The sequence below is a fragment of the Carcharodon carcharias genome, chromosome 31 (genome assembly GCF_017639515.1).
Source record: "Carcharodon carcharias isolate sCarCar2 chromosome 31, sCarCar2.pri, whole genome shotgun sequence".
In the NCBI taxonomy this organism is placed as follows: Eukaryota; Metazoa; Chordata; class Chondrichthyes; order Lamniformes; family Lamnidae; genus Carcharodon; species Carcharodon carcharias.
Window position 1 is genome coordinate 10,328,784 of NC_054497.1, and position 24,366 is coordinate 10,353,149.

Sequence of the window (24,366 nt, forward strand, 5' to 3'; positions counted from 1 at the left end):
TTAGCACAGCAGCCTATCTGGATATGGTCCCAGCCTAACTCAGAGCTGTTTTCACCCAGATCCCAGAGAGGTTAATAATCTAAATACAATTAGGAATCTCTGCAGATAAGACTGTATGTATGAGGAGATTGAATTCAGTTTAGCCCAATTTAACTTGCAGTCTTTGCTGAGTCTCAGGCACCCAGGTACACTTACATTTATCCACCCTGGAGATGGAATCTGGCAGACTGAGTAAATTATTTTATAATGGCATCGAACCGAAGATTCGCTGCATTATTTTTGGACCAAAGGGGTCGGATACAGTTCAAGAGCCAAGGAAACTTGGCACAAATAGACGGAAATTAAACCCCAGGATGCCTTCTCCTCTTTATCCTCCTACTTTCCCATCCCACATATATGATCAATAGCTGTTGCACATATCACCATTCTTGGCATGAATTTAATCTCTTATTGTCTTCATTGGTTTCCAAAAATACAATTTATACACAGGCCTTAGTTTTTTTTTAAAGAAATCGTGTTTCCTCTTTAATAATCTATAGATTTATTTCAAATGGATTTAAACTATATATTCATAATATCTTGGGAAATTAGTATGGTACATCAGCTAGATATATGTCTATTGAGGGATATGTACGTATGGTTTAAAAAATCCCATAGATGTACAATGACTAGTGTGAAATGATTATTGATAATCTGTGAATATGTGGGAGGAAGACAAATGCAAAGAGGCAGAAAGAGAAGAGAGAGAAAGACAATAGGCGGAATTCACCCAAAACGAAACAAAGGGTGGAAGTTTCCCAGACTTGCACAAAGTGCAATAGTGAGCGGATAAAATGATGGGTTTTCACGCTGTTTTGCCCTGCCCCCGCCTCATTATTTATGCACTCCCAGGAAGCACGCCATTTCCATGGAGGGCGGGACTCCTCATTCCCCCGCCCACCATCACCCCTGCCGTTGCATCAGGCTGGGTGCCATGTTTAAAAGCGCTCGTTGCTTCCAGCTCACCACTGCTGCCCAGGAGACATGGCCCTCACAGGCAAGACGGCTGCAATCCTCCCCGTTTAATGATGGTCCCTCGAGCGACTGCTGGATGCCGTGGAGGCCCACCGTGAGGTCCTGTACCCCCACCGCCCCCCCCACTCTGGCCGCAGAATGGGCAGCAATGTGACCAATCTGGCTTGGAAGGTGGTAGCAGCAGTGGTCAGTGCCAATGCCCTTCAGAAGATGACAGCGACCCAGTGCTGCAAGACGATGAATGATCTCCCCTGTTCCCCCAGGGTAAGTCACTCTTTTCATCACTCTCAGCTCACACAGTCACAAACTCAGCACACATCCACAGGGCCCTCACTAACGTCCAGTTCAAGGGACATCACCTTTGACTCTCTCACACTCACCGTCATCCCACCCATGGGACCACTCACCACTCACACAGGCCAGGCACATTTGACATCTAGCCTGGCAGGCATCCTGCTTACACTTTCTCCATCTCTATCCATGCAGGATAAGCTGGCACACAGCAAGAGAGGGAGGTCGCAGACTGGTGGTGGAATGCCCGAAATCAAGATCCTCATGGACTTTGAGAACAGAGCCACCCAGCTGGCCAGCGAGGATCTGGACCGGTCCTTTGCTGACAGTGAAGTCGGTGCTGCTCTAGCAAGTGAGGATCCAGCAGTGCAGGCAGCCATGCCATGAGTGATGTATCCTCTTTCGCAGGCCATGCCATTCACTAATTATCTCTCCTTGCTTTCACAGGCACATCTGCCAAACAGAGTCCATGACCCAGGGCTTCCAATCAAGCCCCGAAGAAACCTCTGAAGAGGAATCTGGAGGCACCCTCCCTGAAGTCCCGTCACAGCGCTCACTCACACCCTCCACCAGCGCACAGACACACACCTTGGTGGGACCTAGCTTTAGAGTAGCCCCGGGATCACAACCTGGTGAGCACATTGCACTGTCTGATCCACTGCTGGCGGAGGCAGGGTCTTCCCAGGTGTCCGGCACTTGAAGGACTGCTGGAGGCTGAGTCAGATGACGAGCCTCTGGACTCGATCATGTCACAGTTGCTGGAGCTGCAAAGGCAGGCTCAGAAACATCAGAAAGGGATGTCCGCTGCACTCATAAGATTGCAAGACATGATGGAGGAGTCCGTCTGCCTTCAGTCTGAGGTGATAGTGTCGGCATGCCAATGCATCGAGGTCAACACTGGTAGGATGGTGGTTGCCATGGAGACCTTAGTCCAGGACTTCACTCCTGCACTGCTGCACTCCATTGCTGATGCCATAGTTGGCCTCCAACAATGTGTATGCGAGAGGGGTGCCGGGCAGCTCGATCTCACTCCAGCTAGCCATGCTCCTCAAGGAGCCAGTCTGAGGCCCCCGGACACCCATAGGAAGGAGGATCCGCAGGTGCACACTCCAGGCCCATCCATCCAGCTGACCAACGATGGCTTGCTATGGTGGGAGCCTCAGCCGCCCCCTTCTTCCTGAGGTTGCTGTTCCTGCCTCTGCCCAGCCAGGAGCCTCAGTCGCTCTCTCCTCTGTCTTCTACGCATTCTGTAAGTCATCTTGCAATAGGCTCGTTCTCCAGGCTCCTTGACCCTGATGTAGTCCCCCTGCAGGATGAAAAGGAGAGACATGTGGTTAGCGTGGGCGCACTAAGAACCTATCCTGGTTAAGTGTGAGGGCCCCTTAACGCTTCCCGGAGAGCGCTGGCCACCACTTGGATGGCCCGAGATTAGTGCATTGCATGGCTGCCCCCGTTAGCTTAAACCATGGGGGAGACTGGTCTAAACCGGGATGCTGACCTTGCATGGGGCTGTGATCAGCTCCAACAGCGACTGCTCCATGGCCATCTTTAGAGAGGAGATTGTACAACGTGTGCAGTCCAACTGCTCTGCAGTCCACTGAAGTGCTCATGAATATGAATTTGCAGTCTGTCCTGGGCGGGGGAGGGGGAGGGGGAGGGGGGAGGTGGCGGCGGGGTTGGGGGGGAGCTCTGGAGAACTTGGTGGCACATTGATACCTCTGCTTTGCTTGGGCGGGCAGAGAAGCTAGGAGCCCGACCCCAGTCACATCAGTGTGGCTGCGCCTGAACTGTCTCAGTTGCAGAGGAATGGTCACTTTCTACAGGTTTCCCGAATGCATGGCCGCTTCCCTCGCCCACCCTAAACCCCACGCCGCTCCCCCCCCCCCCGCAACCCTGAATGCTTGTGCACTATATTCATTATGTTCAACGGCAGGGGGCTGCCCTTCACCCGCTCTCCCGGCCCCCCGCCACCAGTCACCTCAACGGCAAGACTGCACTTGCCTCCCCACTTCCCCTCACCCTCAGAAGTTACCTAAGAGGCAGGGCTGCACTTGCCCCCCGATTCACCGCCTCCCACCCCCGCCGCCAGTCTGGCAGGGCAGCACTTAACCCCAATCCGCAACCCCCCCCACACCCCCCATCAACCCCCGGTGCCTCTGAAGCCTGCAAAGCAACGGGCGACCCTGGCCAGCTCTGCAGAACGTCGCTGTGCACTCACCTCCATTTCACCCCAAGCGCACACCTTGGACAGATGATCCAGTGGGGGGGAGTGGGGGGGGTGCAAGAGCCTGGTGGGGAGGGCCGGATGATTTGCTGACGTATTACAATGAGGCTCCCGACGACCGACGGCACTGGCGGGTCACGCGGAAAATTGCGACCGGCCTTCCCGCCGTCGTGAAAACAATCACGCCACATCGTCCGCTCACGCCACCTATCACGCCTGCTGCCAGTGGTGTCAGGTGGTTTCGGCTGCACCCAGCCCACCGTCCGTCATGGCGGCAGCTCACGCCCGATTCTGTGCTTGGGGCCTCATTAATTTCGCAGAGGAGCGTTTCGCTCCGAGTCGCCTGGCGGGGTTGGGAGCTGATTCGCCTGCCCACCGGCAGCTGGCGGGCTCGGAGGCCCGGGTGACATATTTAAACGCCACTCCAACGCCCAGTCCCAACCTCTCCAACCCACCAGAGATGTCTGCAACCCACAAGAGAGAGGCCGAGAGCCTCAGGACGAAGTCTGCAGCCCGCTTCAACCACCAGGCCCTCCAGGCCTTGGTTAGAAGGGTGCAGGGACAATGGCACGTGCTCTACCCCAAGGATGGCTGCAAGAAGATTAGCAGCTTCACCTCTTGGGCCTGGGACACCATAACAGAGCAAGTCAAGCGCGGCTGACACCTGCACCCGAAGTGCCACCCAGTGCAGGAAGAGGATGAATGATCTCGTCCGCTCTGCCAGGGTAATTCATCCTTCAACAAACTCCAATGTCAAACTCTCATCATGGCATCATGCACTCAAACGGCTACTCTCTTCAGGGGGTTTCATGCAACCATTAGCGGGGAACACATATCAACACTCATTCACATCACCAACACCCCGTCTGTCATGTTGCTCACATTTCATCCTCTGGCCTTTCTGGGAAGGGCTCACCACACACAGGGGGCACGCATCTCACCCAACCCCTGCTCCATCCCTTCTCAATCACATGCCTTTCTTTCTTCTTCATACAGGCCAAGCTGGCACACAATTGGCACGAAAGATCTCAAACCGGGGGGAGGGACGTTGGACATCCTCGCCCTCAGTGAATTCGAGGACAGGGATCGCTCCTATAGAGAAGGGGAGATCGGCCTTTCCAACCAACCAAGTATGGATCACAGCTCCATCACCTCAACAAATCCTGACATTCACAGTGAGTCACGTGCAGTCTTATCTAGCTTATGCCCATTAACTGAAACTCTCCTTTCTATTTTCTAGGCACAAGCACATCGAGGCCCCCCAGCCATTCCACCAGTGCTGGTGGGGGGGGGGGGGGCCTCATCCGAGGACGAAGCTCCAGAAGAACTGTCATGGCAGTCACACCCACCCTTTGCCAGCTCAGGGGCACACATGTCGGTGGGGCACAGCTGCGGATTAGGCTCGGGCTCACTTTCTGGGGAACACCTCACTGACACGTCCCTGCAGCAGTCGACGCCAGGGACGCCGGGGTCTCCGGCACTCGGAGGGCCCGCTGAAGACCAGCCGCCCACTCGGTCCGAGTCAGATGATGAGCCTCTGCAAGCAGCTGCCAAATCTATATGGGAAATGCAACAACAGGCGGAACATCATCAGATTCGGCAGTCACTCAGCAGACTAGGGCAAGCGGTGGAGGAGTCTGTCCACCTTCTCTCTGGTGTCGTGGCTCCGGCATGCCTCAAGGTCACCATAGGAAGGCTGGTGACCAAAATGGAGACCTTGGTCCAGCAGATTGCCAGATTTGTGCTTAACCCTTCACTCCATGGCCACACACCCTGGTAGGCACCATCAGGATGTAGGCGATGAGGCACTTTGACCTCCCTCCGGGTACACCATCTCCTGCAGGAGTCAAGGCACCCACAGGGAGGATGAGCGTCAGCTGGACACCCCGGGGGCCTCCTCTCAGGGGGAGTGCAGTCACTCACAGCCCCCTCTTGCCTGTGACCCCATCCACTCCAGCTTCTCAGGCCACTGAGAGGGAGCTTCTGCCCCTGAACAGATGACCCTTGTCAGGCCAGGACTTTTTTGTTAATACAATTTGATGGTTATGTGTATGTTCCTGTCAACTGAAGGTGTTGTGATTTTGTACTTTGGAGTCTTCTTATTTCAGGGTTTAGTCTTCCTCCCATTGAGTGATAGTGTCCCACTGTAAGATTCACATTCCTGAGATGTCAGCCTCATTTGAACTAGTATCTGCATGGCTTGTATGATGTCAGAGAGATATCATTAAATCTTTATTGGAAGTGTGTGATGTACGTGTTTCTCACCCTCCTTCCTCAAAGAACACCATTGAGTGAGGGCAGCTCATCAGCATTGATAATCTGTCAGCATGTGTGTCTCCTTAATGGTAATGGCAGAAGAAAGGACATGCACAGGAGGAGGAGATCCCTAGGCGTGTCCATATCTTAGTCACAGCAGTGTTGGCATCATTAAATGGCAGTGAAGTCTTCAAGTCTTCTTTCGCATCGCTCTTGTTCCTAAGTGGGCTCTCTGTTCCCAGAATGAGCTCACTCACAGGGCCCCATAGACCAAAACAAAGATCATGGCCTGGTGATTCATGAAGCAAGTGTGAATGTGGGACTCATTCTCGCTGCAGGTGGGTGTGTGGGAGGGGGAGGATCCAGTTGTTGTGGTCCACGTCGGGACAAATAACGTAGGTAAGACTAGGGAAGAGGACCTGTTTGGCGATTATCAGGAGCTAGGAACTAAATTAAAGAATAGGTCCTCAAGGGTTATAATCTCTGGATTACTACCCGAGCCATGTGCAAATTGGCATAGGGACGTGAGAATAAGGGAAGTAAACACATGGCTAAAGAAGTGGTGCGGGAAAGAGGGGTTCCATTTCGTGGGGCACTGGCATCAGTATTGGAACAGGAGGGATCTGTACTGTTGGGACGATCTCCACCTGAACTGATCTGGGACCAATGTTCTAGCGAAAAGGGTAAATAGGGTGGTCAACAGGACTTTAAACTAGAAAGTGGGGGGAGGGAAGGGTAAAACTCCAAGAAGTATGACTAATGGGAAACAAAGCAACAGGTTAGCGTGTGGGGGGTGGATTCAACTTCATGGAACATTATGAAAAAACTGAAAAGAAAGGAGAGCCCAGGAGAGGCTATTAAAGTTGCCAGAACACAAAGTAGGACAGAGTGTTTGGAAAGGGCTAGGAATCTAACTTCAAGCACATCAGCTAAAGGGACGACAATGAGAAAGGGGAGGGGAAATACAGGACTGAAGATGTTGTATCTGAATGCACGCAGTATACGAAATAAGGTAAGTGAGCTTGTGGCGCAGATTGAAATTGGCTGGTATGATGTGGGTGGGCATTACAGAGACATGGCTGCAAGGGGATCAGGACTGGGAGCTAAATATCCAAGGATATACATCCTATTGAAAAGATAGGCAGGTTGGCAGAGGAGGTGGGGTTGCTTTGTTAGTAAGAAATTAAATTAAATTGATAGCAAGAAATGATGTGGGGTCAGATGATATAGAATCTGTGTGGGTAGAGTTGAGGAACCGCAAAGGTAAAAAAAACCATAATGGAAGTTATGTACAGGCCTCCGAACAGTAGTCAGGATGTGGGGCAAAGATACACCAGGAGATAGAAAAGGTGTGTAAGAAAGGCAAGGTTACAGTGATCATGGGGGATTTCAATATGCAGGTAGACTGGGAAAATCAGGTTGGTAGTGGATCCCAAGAAAAGGAATTTGTAGACTGTCTACGAGATGGCTTTTTGGAGCAGCTTGTGGTGGAACCCACTAGGGAACAGACAATTCTAGATTTAGTGATGTGTAATGAGGCAGATTTGATAAGGGAGCTTAAGGTGAAGGAACCCTTAGGAGGAAGTGACCATAATATGATAGAATTTACCCTGCAAATTTGAGAGGAAAAAGCTGGAATCAGATGTAACGGTATTATAGTTGAATAAAGACAACTACAGAGGCATGAGGGAGGAGCTGGCCAGAACTGACTGGGAGATGAGCCTAGCAGGAAAGACAGTGCAACAGCAATGGCAGGAGTTTCTGGGAGTAATTTGGGAGACACAGCAAAAATTCATCCCTAGGAAGAAGAAGCATACTAAAGGGAGGACGAGGCAACCATGGCTGACAAGGGAAGTCAGGGACAGCATAAAAGCTAAAGAGAAAGCATACAATGCGGCGAAGAGCAGTGGGAAACCAGGGGATTGGGAAACTTACAAAGACCAACAGAGGACAACTAAAAAAGAAATAAGGAGGGAGAAGATTAAATATGAGGGTAAACTAGCCAGTAATATAAAATAAGATTGCAAGAGTTTTTTTAGATATATAAAGGGTAAGAGAGAGGAAAAAGTGGACATTGGGCCGCTGGAAAATGACGCTGGAGAAGTGGTAGTGGGGAACAAAGAAATGGCAGAGGAACTGAATAGTTACTTTGCGTCAGTCTTCACAGTGGAAGACACGAGTGACATCCTCAAAGTTCAAGAGAGTCGGGGGCAGAGATGAGTATGGTGACCATTACCAAGGAGAAGGTGCTAGGAAAACTGAAAGGTCTGAAGGTGGATAAATCACTTGGACCAGGTGGATTACACCCAGAGTTCTGAAGGAGATAGCTGAAGAAATAGTGGAGGCATTAGTGGTGATCTTTCAGGAATCACTGGAGTCAGGGAGGGTCCCAGAGGACTGGAAAATCGCTAATGTAACCCCCCAGTTTAAGAAGGGAGTGAGGCAAAAGACGGGAAATTACAGGCCGATTAGCCTGACCTCGGTCTTTGGTAAGATTTTAGAGTCCATTATTAAGGATGAGATTTCAGAATACTTGGAAGGGCATGGTAAAATCAGGCAAAGTCAACATGGTTTCGTCAAGGAGAGGTCATGCCTGACAAATCTGTTAGAATTCTTTGAGGAGGTAACCAGTAGGTTAGACAAAGGAGAACCAATGGATATTATCTACTTGGACTTCCAGAAGGTCTTTGACAAGGTGCCGCATAGGAGGCTGCTCAGTAAGATAAGAGCCCATGGTGTTAGAGGCAAGGTACTAGCATGGATAGAAGATTGGCTGTCTGGCAGGAGGCAGAGAGTGGGGATAAGGGGTTCCTTCTCAAGATGGCGGCCGGTGACTAGTGGAGTTCCGCAGGGGTCAGTGTTGGGATCACAGCTTTTCACTTTATACATTAATGATCTAGATGAAGGAACTGAGGGCATCCTGGCTAGATACAAAGATAGGTGGAGGGACAGGTAGTATTGAGGAGGCGGGGAGGCTGCAGAAGGATTTGGTCAGGTTAGGAGAATGGGCAAAGAAGTGGCAGATGGAATACAACGTGGGGAAATGTGAGGTCATGTACTTTGGTAGGAAGAATAGAGGCATAGACTATTTTCTAAATGGGGAGAGAATTCAGAAATCTGGAGTGCAAAGGGACTTGGGAGTCCTAGTCCAGGATTCTCTTAAGGTCAACTTGCAGGTTGAGTCGGTAGTTAGGAAGGCAAATGCAATGTTGGCATTTATTTCAAGAGGACTAGAATATAAAAGTAGGGATGTGCTGCTGAGGCTTTATAAGGCTCTGGTCAGACCACATTTGGAATATTGTGAGCAATTTTGGGCCCCGTATCTCAGGAAGGATGTGCTGACCCTGGAGAGGGTCCAGAGGAGGTTCACGAGAACGATCCCAGGAATGAAAGGCTTAACATATGAGGAATGTTTGAGGACTCTGGGTCTATACTCGATGGAGTTTAGAAGGATGAGGTGGGATCTGATTGAAACTTACAGAATACTGAAAGGCCTGGATAGATTGGACATGAGGAAGATGTTTCCATTAGCCTCAGAGTAAAGGGAAGACCTTTTAGAACAGAGATGAGGAGAAACTTCTTTAGCCAGAGAGTGGTGAATCTATGGAATTCATTGCCACAGAAGGCTGTGGAGGTCAGGTCATTGAGTGTATTTAAGACCGAGATACATAGGTTTGATTGGTAAGGGGATCAAAGGTTACGGGGAGAAGGCGGGAGAATGGGGTTGAGAAGCTTATCAGCCATGATTGAATGGCAGAGCAGACTCGATGGGCCGAATGGCCTAATTTCTGCTCCTTTGTCTTATGGTCTTATGGACATCCCCTGAGTTGAAATAAGATGGAACTGAGGGCTAGGAGCGATGTGGCCATATTAGCTCCTTTGACTTTACTCCTTCTGCAACCTGTCAGCGATTAATGTATCACAAGCACATCTCCCATGTCTTTCTTCCTCATGGTGTGATCATGCTCATACTGACCCTCAGCAGCCTCCTGTGATTCCTGGGCCTCTGGATCTTCATCCTCTGATGAGCGCTCATCCTCCTGCAGCTCATCCTCTGGCAGGGGTCCCCGCTTTGCATTGCCAGATTTGAAGGGCGCAACACACTGCCATAATATGGGGAACCCTGTCGGGAGTGTATTGGAGTGAGCCACCTGAGCGGTCCAAGCGTCTGAAATGCATCTTCAGAAGCCCTATGGTCTGCTCTATAAGTGAATGTGTTGACATGTGAGCAGCATTGTACCTCTCCTCAGAAGGACTCTGAGAATGACGTACCAGTGTCTTTAGCCAGCACTTCAGTGGGCACCCCTTATCCCCAAGCAGCCATCCCTCAGACGAAATGACCCCTTGAAAATATCAGGCACCTGGGAGTGACTCAGGATGTAGGAGTCATGGAAACTCCCAGGGTAGCGTGCACAAATGTGCAGAATGTGCTTCAGGTGGTCACACAGTTGCATGTTGATGGAATGACAGCCCTTGTGGTTTATAAATATTAGGGCCTGCTGCCATGGAGCCCATATAACCACATGGTCTATTGCACCCTGCACTCTTCGGAAGCCTGAGATGGTGGCAAAGCCAGTGAATCTTGCAGCCTGGCTAATTTCGTCCAGAGCAAACTTGACCTAGTGATGGGCCTTCCTGTAAAGGACACCTGTGACCTCCTTTATGCATCGAAGTATTGAGGACTAAGAGATGTCACACAGGTCGCCTGTTGATTCTTGGAAAGAACCAGAGGCCAAGAGATTGAGTGCTGTGGTCACCTTCAAAACCATTGGCAGGGGATACTCTCCAACTCCACATGGTATCAGGTCTTCATGATGAATGTGGCATATGTGATGTATCAGATCTCGGGACAAGCGCAGGTGTGCACAACATTGCCTGTCGCTTGTTTGTAAATAGGAAACTCTTGGATAATAAACCCTAGGTCTGGCGAGTCGCCCTGTTGTCTGGGTTTCTCCTTCTGACCCTCCTGTTCATGCTGTGGCTCTGCTTGACCATGTCCCTCCTGCTGAAGCTGCGCATAGAGTCGCCTCTCCCTGCTTTGCCCCCTCCATCGCATTAGGATCCTAACAAAGGCAGCATTGCGCCTTGGATCCACATCTGCTTTTGCCTTTTCTCTGAAAGGGAATATTGAAGACATTAACGATTCAAGGGGCAAGAAAGCAAAGCTCAGGGGATGATACGTTTGCAGGCTGTAAGGGACCATAGTTTTTCCCGCACTACTTGCATGCTGGTTGATGTCGCCATGTCCCTGGGACACACATCGAGGTGACCAAGATGGCAGCGCAGATATGTAACATCTTGATCCCTGCGTGGGATGCTAAAGTTTAATTGAGATGATTGACCTAACCTCACTCTGTGCTCCAATCTCTGATGTGGCATATTAATGACCAATCAGTTGCTCACGGTCAATGAGTGGATGCCCTTTGTCCCATTCAGAGTGTCACATCTGGTAAACACGTGACAGGCTTCATTGATGGAATGCCATATATGATACAGCTGTGTCTCCCTCACTGTTGCCTGCATTCCCAAATACCACATTCTCATGTGTTACACTTGAGATGCAGCGACTGTGATGCGTAGCCTGTGATTTCTGATTAGCCCTTTAACAGTGCAAATGAAGCCATTGGCTTCAAGCAGCTTTCATCGCAAGAAGGTTTTCCTCCTTTCTTTCTAAGCAGACTCCTGCTCACTCCGGCGACAACAAGAGGTTAGAGGAAAACCCCAGAAAGGATCCCCTTGTGTCCGCCCTTCCCCCTGACTGCCATTCCACAGCCTTCCCTCCCCATTGACCCCTTCGTGTTTGTCAGCCCGACCCCTCACCTCACAGCCCACCTCGGTTGAAGTGCCAGTCTCTGAAAGTGGAGGCCTGCATGAGTACCACAGCACAGCGGTGTTCCTCGGGACAATGAAAGCAAAGAGCAGGAGCGGTCCAATCCTACAGCCCCAGCAGAGTGACGTTCATCTGAACAAGACTGTCACAGCGCTATGCCAGGTATGTTCTACTCACCTCGAAGCTACCAGCGAACTGAGGTCCAACTTGTGCAAGCCACCCTTTGTCAAATGGGTTTGATGCCGGTGGTAATTTCCTGCTGGTGTGATGGAAGATTGGGAGGTATGGCACGATTCCGGCCAGCAGCTGTTTTAATTAGCGTTCATGACATGCTAACAAATGCAAATGGCGTTCATGCCTCTAGTCAGCAGGATAACTGACCCGCCATGAAAACACGGTTGGGAGAATTGCGACCTGTTTTAACGACAGCTAGTTTCCAATTATTTGCCTCCAGCTGGATTTCCCACTCCTGCTCACCATCGTTGGCGGAAGGGGAGAATTCCGCCCAATGACTGAAGAGGGAAAGATCGATGAGGCAAATTGGCAATGAAATGGGTAAAGACAGAGGGATGAGGAGAGAACTATGGGGAACAAGAGAAAAGTAAAGGAATATAATATATATTATATATAATTATTATATATATATATTCATTTTTGGTATATGGGCATCGCTGCCAAAGCTGGTATTTATTGTTCATCCCTCACTGTGTTTGACTTCTCAAACTGTTCCAGTCTATGTTGTTCAGTAGGGTGTTCCAGAATCTTGAACCAAGTGATGATGAAGGAACAGAGATACTTGGAGTGGAATTTGAAGGTGATGATGTTCTCATCCACTTGCTGCTCTATCCTTCTAGGTGGTGGAGGACATGATCTGGGGAAGTGCTAGTGCTGATGGTGGAGGGAGCGGATGTTTCAGGTGGTGGACATGGTGCCAATCAAGTGGAGTGCTTTGTCCTGGAAGATATCGAGCTCCTTGGGTGTTGTTACAGCTGCACCCAGCTGTAGAAGACGAGTGTATTCTATCACACTCCTGAATTGTGCTTTAAAGGTGGCCAAGAGGCCTTTTGGAAGAAAGGATGTGAAACACTTTACTTAGTAGACCTGCTCTGGTAGCCATGACATTGACATGACTGATCCAGTTGTGTTTCTGGTCAATGGTGTCTCCAGGATGCGACTTAGAGATTGTAGCGCAATGAGTGTCATTGTGAGATGGTTCGGCTTTCTGGTTGTAGCTTCTCATTATCTGGTATTTTATGAACTTTCTCTTTCTCTTTATAAGTAGTATTGAGAGACAGCAGAAGTGAATGGTTAACAACACCCAACTTCAGCCAGAAGAGCTGAGTGGATGATCCATCTCAGCCTCCTCCTGAAGTCCCCAGCATCACAGAAGCCAACCTCCAGCAAATTCAATTCACTGCATGTAATATTAAGGAACAGCTGAAGGCACCGGATACTGCAAAGGCTATGGGCCCTGACAATATCCCAGCAACAGCACTGAAGACTTGTGCCCCAGAACTAGCTGGTCCCCTACCCAAGCTATTCCAGTACAGTGACAACACTGGCATCAACCCAACAGTGTGGAAATTGGAATAGGAATGTCCTATCCACAAAAAGCAGGACAAGTTCAATTCAGCCAATTCCATCTCCATCAGCCTCCTTTCATTCATCATCAAAGTAATGGAAGGTATCATCGACAGTGTTATCAAGTGGCACTTACACAGCAATAACCTGCTCAATGATGCTCAGTTTGGGTTCCTCCAGGGCCATTTGATTCCTGACCTCATTGCAGCCTTGGTCAGGACAAAAAAGCTAAACTCAAGACGGGAGGTGAGAGTGACTGCCCTTGTCATCAAGGCAGTATTTAACGGAGTGTGGCATCAAAGACCCCTGGCAAAATTGAAGCCAATGGGAATCAGGGGAAAACTCTCCACTGGTTGGAGTCATACCTAGCACAAAGGGAGATGATTGTGGTTGTTGGAGGCCAATCATCTCAGTTTTAGGAAATTGCTGCAGGATTTCCTAAGGGAAGTGTCCTAGACTCAACTATCTTCAGCTGCTTCATCAATGACTTCATCATAAGGTAAGAAGTGGGCATGTTTGTTGCTGATTGCACAGTGTTCAGCACATTTTGCAACTCATCAGATACTGAAGCAGTCTGTTTCCAAATGTGAGATCTAGATGACATTCATGCTTGTGCTGACAAGTGGCAAGTAACATTCGCATCACACAAGTGTCAAGAAATGACCATCTCCAACAAGAGAGAATCTAACCATCTCCTCTTGGCATTCAATGGCATTATCATCGCTGAATCCACCACTGTTAACATCCTAGAGGTTACCATTGACCAGAGACTGAACTGGCATATAGTCGGTTCCAAAGAAGACTCATATTCGACTTGAAATATTAACTGTTTCTTTCTCCACAGATGCTGCCAGACCTGCTGTGTTTTTCCAGCACTTTCTGTTTTTATTTCAGCTTTATAAATACTGTGGCAACAAAAGGTCAGAGAGTGGGAATTCCTTAGGCAGCACCTTCCAAACCCATGACTCTACCATCTATAAGGACAAGGGCAGCAGATACATGGGAACACCACCACCTGGATGTTCCCCTCCAAGCCACTCACTATCCTGACTTGGAAATATATTGGCTGTTCTTTCACCATTACTGGGTCAAAATCCTAGAATTCTCTCCCTAACAGCACTGTGGGTGTACCTACACCACAGGGACTGCAGTAGTCCAAGAAGGCAGCTCACCACCACCTTCTGATTGGACAATTACGGATAGGAAATAAATGCTGGCCTAGCCAGCAACAGCAACATCCCTTAAATGAATAATAAAAAAATTCTGAGGTGAGTAACCCTCCTTCTGACTCCCCAAAGCCAATCTTCCATCTTAAAGGTATAGGTCAGAAGTGTGATGGAATACTCTCTACTTGCCTTGATGAGTGCAGCTCCAACAACACTCAAGAAGCTCAACACCATCCAGGACAAAGCAGCCCGCTTGATCAGCACCCATCCACAAGCATTCATTCCATCCATCATCGACACACAATGGCAGCATTGTATACTATATAACAAAATGCACTGTAAAATCTCACCAATGCTCCTTCAACAGCACCTTCCAAATCCACGACCTCAGCCACCTAGAGGACAGGACAGCAAACGCAGTGGAACACTGCCACCTCCAAGCAAAACACCATCCTGATTTGAAATTATAATCTCCATTTCTTCACTGTCGCTGAATCAAAATCCTAGAACTTCCTTCCTAATATCACTGTAGGTGTAGCGACACCAGCTGGACTGCAGCTGTTCAAGAAGGCAGCTCACCACCACCTTCTCAAGGGCAATTAGGGATGGGCAACAAATATTGGCCTTGCTGGCGACACCCACATCCCAACGAAAAATAATTTCAAGCAGCAATCTATATCGAAAGCACTCAGATCCTACCTGAAAGTCCACCCACATCCATTTTCTTGAGGTTTTTGGCCTCCAGTACAATGACTGTAAGTTTTCCTGCCGTTGGGACATAACGAAGAGAGAAGCAGATGTCGCCCAGTTTCTCTTGCTTGAATAAATGACAAAAACGTTGAAAATTTCACAACAGAAATCAGTAGTTGAGTTTCCTCACAAGTTAACTCTAACTATGCCTAGTCTGAGCAATAACAACAACAAAAAATACTTGATTTTATATTTAGTCCAAGCAGCAAGACTTCTGGCTGAATCTTAAATGAATCTTAGAACACCCAATGCTGCAGATGACTCCTCAGTTATCACACTGAATTTTCTGATGGATATAATGTCAATTTTGCATACACTACCCATTTGTGCAAATGACTGGTGTTTGCACCAATATACTGTGTATTGCAGAAAACAGAACGAAATATTGCACTTTCAAAATGATGAATAAATTATGCCACATGATCAAAATTACAGGCTTATTCCATCATGCATTAAAAATTATTATTGATCTCTGATTAAGGCGTTTTTAAAATCTGAGGTGTTATTCTGGTTTATTTTTTGCGCAGCAGTGTGAGGGATGTCGGTGCTTGGAAATGGGTAATTTCCATTTCAAACACCCAGACTTGAATTTCCCACCCCGGCAAGCAGGTGGACCTGGAGCATTCCCAGACTATTAAAGTACAATTAACTGCGGAGTAAAAGGTCCTCTACGTGGTCGCCTCTCAGGGTCTATTGCTCAGCTACGGGTCAATGCACTGATCCAGTGGTCCCAGTTGGGATCTTGGATCAAAGGGACAGTGGATCAGAAATTCAGCTATAATAATGTAGCACAATATATCAGCTGAAACTTGCTTTGAGTGCGACAGTATGGAGTGAGTGAATCTATTCGCTCAAGCTAATTTATGCTAAATGAATGATAATTTTGTGTTTTGTGCCTTGCATAGGACAGAACCTTTCCTCTTAAATACAGCCAGAGTTTTAAGCACGACAACTAAAATCAATGGCCAGAAAATTGGAAGCACCGCAAATCAGATGCACTAACCTCTAAGCGTAATTCTCTTTCCTACACTTCCATAACAACAATTTGCATTTATATAGTGTCTTAAACATAGCGAAATATCTCAAGATGTTTTGCAGGGACATGGTCTTGCAACTTTGAGGCTTTAACATCTGATTTTGCGGTGCAAAGAATATTGGAAAGCCACCCCAAAACTGGTCTGTTCTTTTCAAAATCGGATCTGTGGTCACACTAGCAGTCTCAGAATTGTCACTACTCTCCCCTAATTTAGGAACATTTTGCCTATCCAGAAGAGGGATTACATATTCATTCTCAAGATTGTTTTGAGAGTGTTCTTTTTGATTTTAACTTGCTTTACTGATATGATTTCCTTATCATTAATAGAACCTGTCCTTCAAGGAGTCTGAAATAAACTGCAGTCATCTGCCTAAGTGTTAACTCCATACCTCCTCCTTCTCAGCTGACTCAAGGTCTCTCCACTCCTCAATCACATGAGCTAGATCAATACTGCTCATCGGAATCCGAATTTCGCCAATAGCATCATGCTTCGAAAACCGGTCAAAGTCATATACTGCCATCACAAGGGTCTTCCCACCGAGCTCTGAGTATGGAATCTGGAAAAGGAAATCAAAAAAGACGCAAGTCAGGAGTGTAATGGACTACTATCCGCTCACAGTGCGATCACAATGAGTCAAACTCGGACGACACAAAATTCTAGTTGTGTTGAAGTTATCGACCGTTCCTGCTGGCAGAATAGCAAATTGCACTATGCTTGTGATAAACCAAAACTTTGCAATGGTAACTCTGGATTAGCCGAACATGTCCTAAGATTGTATTATGACGGTGCCGACCAATCAGAGTAGAATTAGACCACACAGCGCAAAATCATGGAGCCCCAAAGAGGCTGATGACCTTGAATAGTCCAATGAACGCCCAGCCGCTTGCCTGCCTGTTTCCCTAGCCGATGCTGCAAAGGCTGCAGAGATGTTCCGGGATTTCGCACTGCAGCACGATAAACCAAAAGCGTTTTTGACTGCGTTGACAACATGGTGGATTGTACCACGCAGGAGCAAAGGCAGCATGCTAAGCAGAAAAAGATTACGGAGTTTTTCCGGAGCTGCTCCCCCCTTCATTTTTCAATGCAAAACTCCGGCCTTTTACGATGCCCGCCGCAAAGGGAAGTGGAAATCCTGGCCATAGGTGGCACTTGTAGGCACGTTGGGTCACATTGAGATGTATTCGTGTGGAAATGGGGCCTCCTGGGCTGTCACAAAGCTCTGCTTAACATGAATCTGTGGATTGATCCCCTGGGATTCGACTCATCAGGATTTTACTATACCTGGATGATTGCAGCTCCCACACATTCAAGAAGCTCTACACTATCCACGACAGAACAAACCATTTGTTGTCTTCAAATCTAAACTCAGAAGAGCACTTCCTGCTGTACCAGTGCAACTACTTTCCATTTCATGCAATAGTCGTTTTGTTGTTCACCTGAGTTAGATTGTTAATTAATGCCAAACTAGAAAATTTAATGTTTGGCAGGGACTCTCCATGCCGAGTAGCATTTCTCCTCACAATGGCTGCCTAAGTGTACATATATTAAATGGGCACAATGATGAGGATTGTTAGTGCCTGTGACAGTATGGATTTTAGCCTGGACATGAGTTCTTTGCAGCGTAGGGTTGAGGAGTAGGGGAGGGTCAACGAAGGACCTTTTTTTAATGTTGCCTGCAGAATTTAACTGCAGGGCTCCTTTATCTTTTGTGGTGTTTCCATCTATAGGCAGCCTAAATGACAAACTGGAGGTCTTTCAGCTGGCTGGGAAGCTTCCTTACAGGGCTGAAACCTATGACAGCAAATAGATATTAGGGGAGTGAGAGAGATTGTTATGCGGTGGGGAGGGTGGGTTCATTGGTGGTGCTGGGGTGGGGGTGCAGGGAGCACCCAATGCAGCGAGAGGAGATGTCAACGATGGTTAGAGGACAGAGGATTCTGGTTAGGGATGGTTCTGATGGTGGTCAGTGGATTTACTGGTTACTTTGTTGGGCCTGAAAGAAACATTCCTGCTCCTCCTTGCCCACATGCAGTGCTGTACAGCCAGTGGGTTCAGCTCTTTTCACTTTCGTTCAGCTGCCCAGTTTCCCGAGGTGCAAGAAATCTGGCTGCCTGTGGTTAGAAATATAACGATGGTTAAAATGAAGGCAGGTAGACTAATTATAATATTTTAGTGACCATATTCCTTCTGCGAGTGAATTTGACATCTTCTCTTCATCCCTCTCCATTAAAATTGAAAACGATTGCATTCGAGGCGGGTTCGGTTTTTTTTCCAGATATTTAACATTTTAATCTCTGACATGGTTGGCATGGCCCTAACCTACTTGCTTTCTGCAGTTAAGATTCATCCCCATAATTCAGCAAGATACTGCACATACAGGAGATCAGGAGAAAGGGGAGGAAATGGGGGAACCTAAACTCTTGCAGCCTGCATCAACAACATATGGCGTTAGTGATTACCACACAAGAGTCAAATTACTATACTCAGCTCAACATATGTCAATACCTAATAAGTGAATGTGTTTGCCAAATGAATAGAAAGAAAAAAAACAATACAAGCATTTTCTCTATACACCCACTACACTCACTGGTAAGCTTATACAGCAACATTAGCACTACACAGACGGGTTTTCTGCTTCAAGGTGACATTAAAGTGCTGTATAAATCAGAATCAGGGTCTAATGAGAACTAGCCCAAAATTCCCTGAAATGAGGCAATCACAGATCTAAGTGTGGCAACTGTGGTAATTACCGACCTCCATCCTGTTATTGACGCAGACTACAAGCTTCCCTGCCATTAACTCTACACCTAATCTGCAGCCTAACTCCAATGCATTGTCACAACTGCATACAAAGTGTTCAGGGGTTTCTGAGTTGGTCACTTTGTGAACCAAGCTGGTGTTAGCTTGATGCTTAGGGAACAGTGATGCTCCTTCCTACATTCTCTGAACTTTTAGTGACTGGAATTCTGATCAGGCCACTTCACAGCAAGTGCTGAAGTCAGTGGAGTATGCTGTACGTCCGCCCCTGATGGGTGACTGAAGCTGTATTGCATATTGGGGGATTGGGCTACTTGCATGGTCCGACATGTGGTCATGCCTGGTAGAAGCACATCGGCATCACCTGCCCCGAACCACCAGTACAACGCAACGTGCCCTGCAGCAACCTGCCGAAGGGCCAACTGGGAACTTTCCAGAACGAAGATAAAGGAAAAATTTTTTATTATCTTCAACCCCTGAGGGAGATATTTCCTGGAATTACAGAAGTAATCAATCCCCTCCAGCATCAATTACCACAGTCAGGCGGTCATTTTAGACAGAACTCTCTCCAGTTCTCAGCTGGCAAGGGTTCCATTAAGGCCTTATATGGGGTTCTTTTAGCATGATAGCAGTACCGGTTCTGTTTATAATTTCAGTCCACATTCGCATCAATTACCATTCGCGTTGTTAACGTATCCAGGGTCTGATAGGAATTTCAGACCATTAGATTTTAAGTGCTGGGAGCTGACATTGCGCAACTGTGCAGCCAAACACACAAACACAGTTCTCTCCTGGGCAGCAGAACTGTAGGTACTGCCAAGCACTAATGAGAACTAAACTGAAATTACTGGTGTCAGGTCTCAAATGGGTAACTGGAGTTTAAGGGTGGCATAATTAACTTCAGGCTTAAATTTCTGTTAAGTGAGCAGTTTAGACCAGTAATGTCAAAGAGCCAGCAGATACTGTGCTGTGCAACTTATATTACTTTTGCAGACGGCCAAACTATATTGAGTAAGAATAACATTACAGGTAATGGTGTTCATGGGAACATTAGCATCTCTGAATTCCCCTCCAAGTCACACACCATCCAAGCAGACATATAATGTCAGTCCTTCACTGTCATTGGTTCAATGTCTTAGAATTCCCTACCTAACACCATTGTCGGGAACACTATTGCTGTAATATGCTTTTAAGGGACATCACTAAAAGGGAAATATGTCATGTGATCCAGTCTTAGTTTCATTTTTGCTTTGAGCAGAGCACAGACACACAGCTCTGATGTCTTTAAGATTTAAACCTATGTATAACTGTTTTCATGTGCCTAGTCTTAATAAATGAACCTACAACGTGTTTACCCACCCCCATGAGTGACTGGTGCCTTTTGTCTTGTACAGTAAATAAGCCCAAGGTATTATATCATTTTAATAACAGAACAAACATCTCCCACAAGGACTGCAGTGTTCTAGGAGACCATAAGACATAGGAGCAGAAATTAGGCCATTCGGCCCATCCAGGAGAACAGACAGTGCCACCATTTTAGAACAACTAGGGATGGGCATTAAATACAGTCTTGCCAGTGTTGGCCATGTCCCACAAACAATTCTTTTTCAAACTTACAGCTAGAAGCAACCAGGCACTCATTCAGTGTTCAACAACATTTTTTGTTGTCATGGTATTGCAGGAAGTGATCTTACCCATCAAACATAAAACACAGAATAGAGAAGCACCCTAGCTGAGCTCTGGGATTTCTTTGTCTGATCACTCTACTTGGTGAACACTTGGAATACAAAGCAGCGACCAAATTCAAGTCATGCAACCTTAAAATAAAATATGCTTGCGTGCAGCAGGCAATTCCACAACTCTGGTTCACTGTGCTATGATTACTGTGTCTATTTAGCGCAGTGGTACCATGTGATGTTCATGCTCGGGATGCTGACACATGATGCCATGGTCTCTTTCTGTTAACTGTAGTGATTGAAATCAACCTGTGCTTCGCACTGCACTCATCCCTCCCCCATGCTTTTTGCCAGTGATTAAGTAGCCAGCGCTATTATAGCTAAGGAATACATAAAATCATTGCAGTTTAAATATGGCATTAAAGCCAATATCCCATCATAAATTAGGTTATATGAGTATTTAAAAGCCCTTTAAACAGTGCAGTATTATTTCAGCACAGCAATCTTTGCAAATGCAGGACACTATTTCAAGGTGTTTTCTCCAGTATATTTTTCCTCATCTTCCCACATCATACACAATCAACGACTAAGGGTCTACTTTTTTACATCGAAAAGGTACATCACTCCTCAGAAGCCTTCAATACTGCCCATATTGTCTCTCAATTGTCCAATGTGTTAAATTTGAAATCCTTAATTATAATCCCTCATCTTTAAATTCCCTCACAAATCTGATCTCTGCAATCTCCGGAAGCCCTAAGTCTTCTTCCCCAGACATTCCCCAGAATTCAGAAAGTTAGCATACAGGTGCAGCAAGCAGTTAGGAAAGAAAATGGCATGTTGTCCTTTACTGCAAGGGGATTATAGTACAAGAATAAAGAAGTCTTGCTATAGTTGTACGGGGTTTTGGTGAGACCACATCTGGAATAGTCTGTGCAATTTTAGTCTCCATATTTAAGAAAGGATATACTTGCATTGGAGGCAGTACAGCGAAGGTTCTCTAGATTGGTCCCTGGGGTGAGGGAGTTGTCCTGTGATGGTGGTCTGAGTAAATTGGTCTTATGTTCTCTGGATTTTAGAAGAATGAGAGGCAATCTCATTGAAACCTACAAAATTCTGGGGGTTTGATAAGGGAGATGCTGAGAGATTGTTTCCACCAGTTGGGGAATATAAAACATTCAGGATAAGGGTTGAGATGAGGAGAAATTGCTTCACTCAAAGGGTCATGAATCTTTGGAATTCTCTACCCCAAAGGGTTGAGGCTGCTCCATCGTTGAATACATTTAAAGCTGGGATAGACAGATTTTTGGTCTCGCACAGAATTAAGGGATATTTGGAGCATGTGAAAAGTGCGGTTGAAGCCCAAGATCAGCCATGATCATATTGAATGGCCGAGCAGGTTGGACGGACCATTTGGTCTATTCCTGCTTCTATTTCTTGTATTCTTGTGTTCTGTTCCTCAGATTCCAGTCTACTGCATCCTTCCCTTTGTTCTACCACTAGTGGCCATGCATTCAGCCACTTAGGCTCCACTCTTCAGAATTCCCTCCCTAAATTGCCCCCAGTGTTTCACCTTTCTTTCCTCCTTTAAAAACTCCTCTTCGACAAAGCTTTCAGTCACCCCTCCCAGTCTCTCCCTTTTCACTTCAGCATCTGTTTTCCTATCAGTGAACCATTATCCTGTCATAAATTAGGTTATATGAGTATTTAAAAGCCCTTTAAACAGTGCAGTATTATTTCAGCACAGCAATCTTTGCAAATGCAAGACACTATTTCGAGGCGTTTTCTCCAGTACACTTTTCCTTATCTTCCCACACCATTAAAATTGGTGTTTAATATGAAAATCAGGGCAGACGAAAGAATGCCGAAACTCAAAGGGAGTAACAATTTATACTGCAGGAGAGAAGGGTGTTGATTTGTTGGCAAGCCGACTCTGATTGGTTGTGACGTTGCCATGGAGAATGCACCAGAGAACTATTGTCCCCCATGCTTTTGTTTAATTCAAGAAAGGTGCAATGCCTGCATGTTCTTTCTGCTTGCACAGGTCCCTGAGCACAAATATATGTAGCTTCTAGCAACCAAAGTGCGCCACATTATCAGTCAAACTAATAATCTTAAATTGATTGTTAGTGTAATTCTTAGCATATACGGGATTGTTCAGCAAGTACTATCTAATCGCTATTTAAGATAACTGGCAAAGGAACCAGAGGGGGATGAGGAGATTTTCTTTATTCAGTGAATTGTTATGATCTGGAATGCACTGCCTGAAAGGACAATGGAAGTAAATTCAGTAGTAACTTTTGTAAAGGAATTGGATAAATAATTGAAAAGGAAAAAAGTGGGAATGAGCAAGGCAGTGGGATTAATTGGACAGCTTTTTCAAACAACCAGCACAAACACAATGGGCCGAATGCTGTATGCTGTATGATTCTAGCTCCATTCTTTTCCTGTTGAGATTATTTTTTTGTTGAGATCATGTGTGAGATGTAAGCAAGAGCCAGATTAGCTCAAATTGTGACTGTTAGGAGGAAGGTGGAGTTGGGCTGCAAATAGGGATGGCTTGAGACACATTCCACCTCAATCCATCACTGTTAGCTGCCACACACATAGCAAGATAATTCTATTGATATATACTAATTTTCTTTTAGCCTCCTCTGCTGAAGGTGTGTACTCTTCCTAGATTGTGGTTCCACAGATGTTGGGCATCCTTTAGTACATTTGCCTAGCACTTAAATGAATGTCAGCAGGCAAGTAAACTGGCGAGGCATCACAGCAATCTTGTTGCTGACTTCGTCCAGAATTGTTTTCCCACAGGAACTTTTGGGTAGCAATCAAAAGTGGACTGTTTGCTTCCTCTCCTTAGCCAATAGGTCACTGAGGTCAAACGTAGCATTCCAATTGCTGATCTGGTTGACTTAATTCAACATAGCCTAGGAATCTAACCTGTCACCTGTTGGTTTGTGTAGTTTAGTTGCATACAAGGTCGGTCTTTGCCTGGTGGACAAAAGGTGACATTGAGATACAAAAACTACATTCAGAGTGAAATACACTGAGAAATTACAGTTAATCATTGTTAGCTTCTACAACTTGATAAGTAGGCTTGCAATAGCCATTCATCTGTGTAGTTTGTTCTTTGCGAGACACAAATTTCTGGATATGTTTCAAAGCAATTGATTGGTGAACAGCCATTGCCTCCTCATGCGTTTGTGGCCTTTGGTTCAAAGTTAGTATAGACACAATGAAAAATAATAGAACATAATTACATTTCTTGGCTTTAAACTTCTGTGGTAATTCATCAATCAGAATGTTAGAAGCTATCTGAGCATCTCCAATACTCAACCTTCCAAATTCTCCGATGGTACATTGTCTGTCTACTTCATAAATCAGCTTCTCCCAGTTTATTACAGTCAAGATCTGACTCTTACTAACTGCTCCAATCTGTCATTTCTCAAATTACTCCAGCCAAGTGACAGCTGCCCTAGTCAGTCTTTAATCATCTGCTCTTTGTGAGCCAGCAGGAAATACATTAATCACCCGCCCAGATTGTGTCTGCAATGTCTCACTGTTTGCAGGGGGCACCTCAAATCCAAACTGCCAGCAGAATCAGAGGTCACATCCTCAATGGGGATTGATAAGAAAGCCTCAGTTTGATTATTTCTATACCTGCGTCGCCAGAATTTAGACAGCCATTTCATGCGGTGTACAGTGGGGATAACGGCAATAAGTATATCAAAATAATTTTTGATTGAAAACATTTGAAGGATTACATAAACTCATGTACATATCC

General features: G+C 46.5%; 1 protein-coding gene across 4 annotated transcripts in view; it reads right to left on the bottom strand.

Annotated features, from left to right (window-relative positions):
• LOC121271781 (synaptotagmin-1-like) overlaps window positions 1-24,366 on the bottom strand; it is a 74,959-nt gene that overhangs the window by 6,998 nt on the left and 43,595 nt on the right. For all 4 annotated transcript variants that reach the window (XM_041178050.1, XM_041178047.1, XM_041178048.1 and 1 more), the window contains 2 exons: window positions 16,538-16,705; window positions 15,062-15,179 (listed from right to left, as the gene is read on the bottom strand). In XM_041178050.1, coding sequence (XP_041033984.1) covers window positions 15,062-15,179; window positions 16,538-16,705 — 286 coding nt within the window. The remainder of the gene's footprint in view (window positions 1-15,061; window positions 15,180-16,537; window positions 16,706-24,366) is intronic.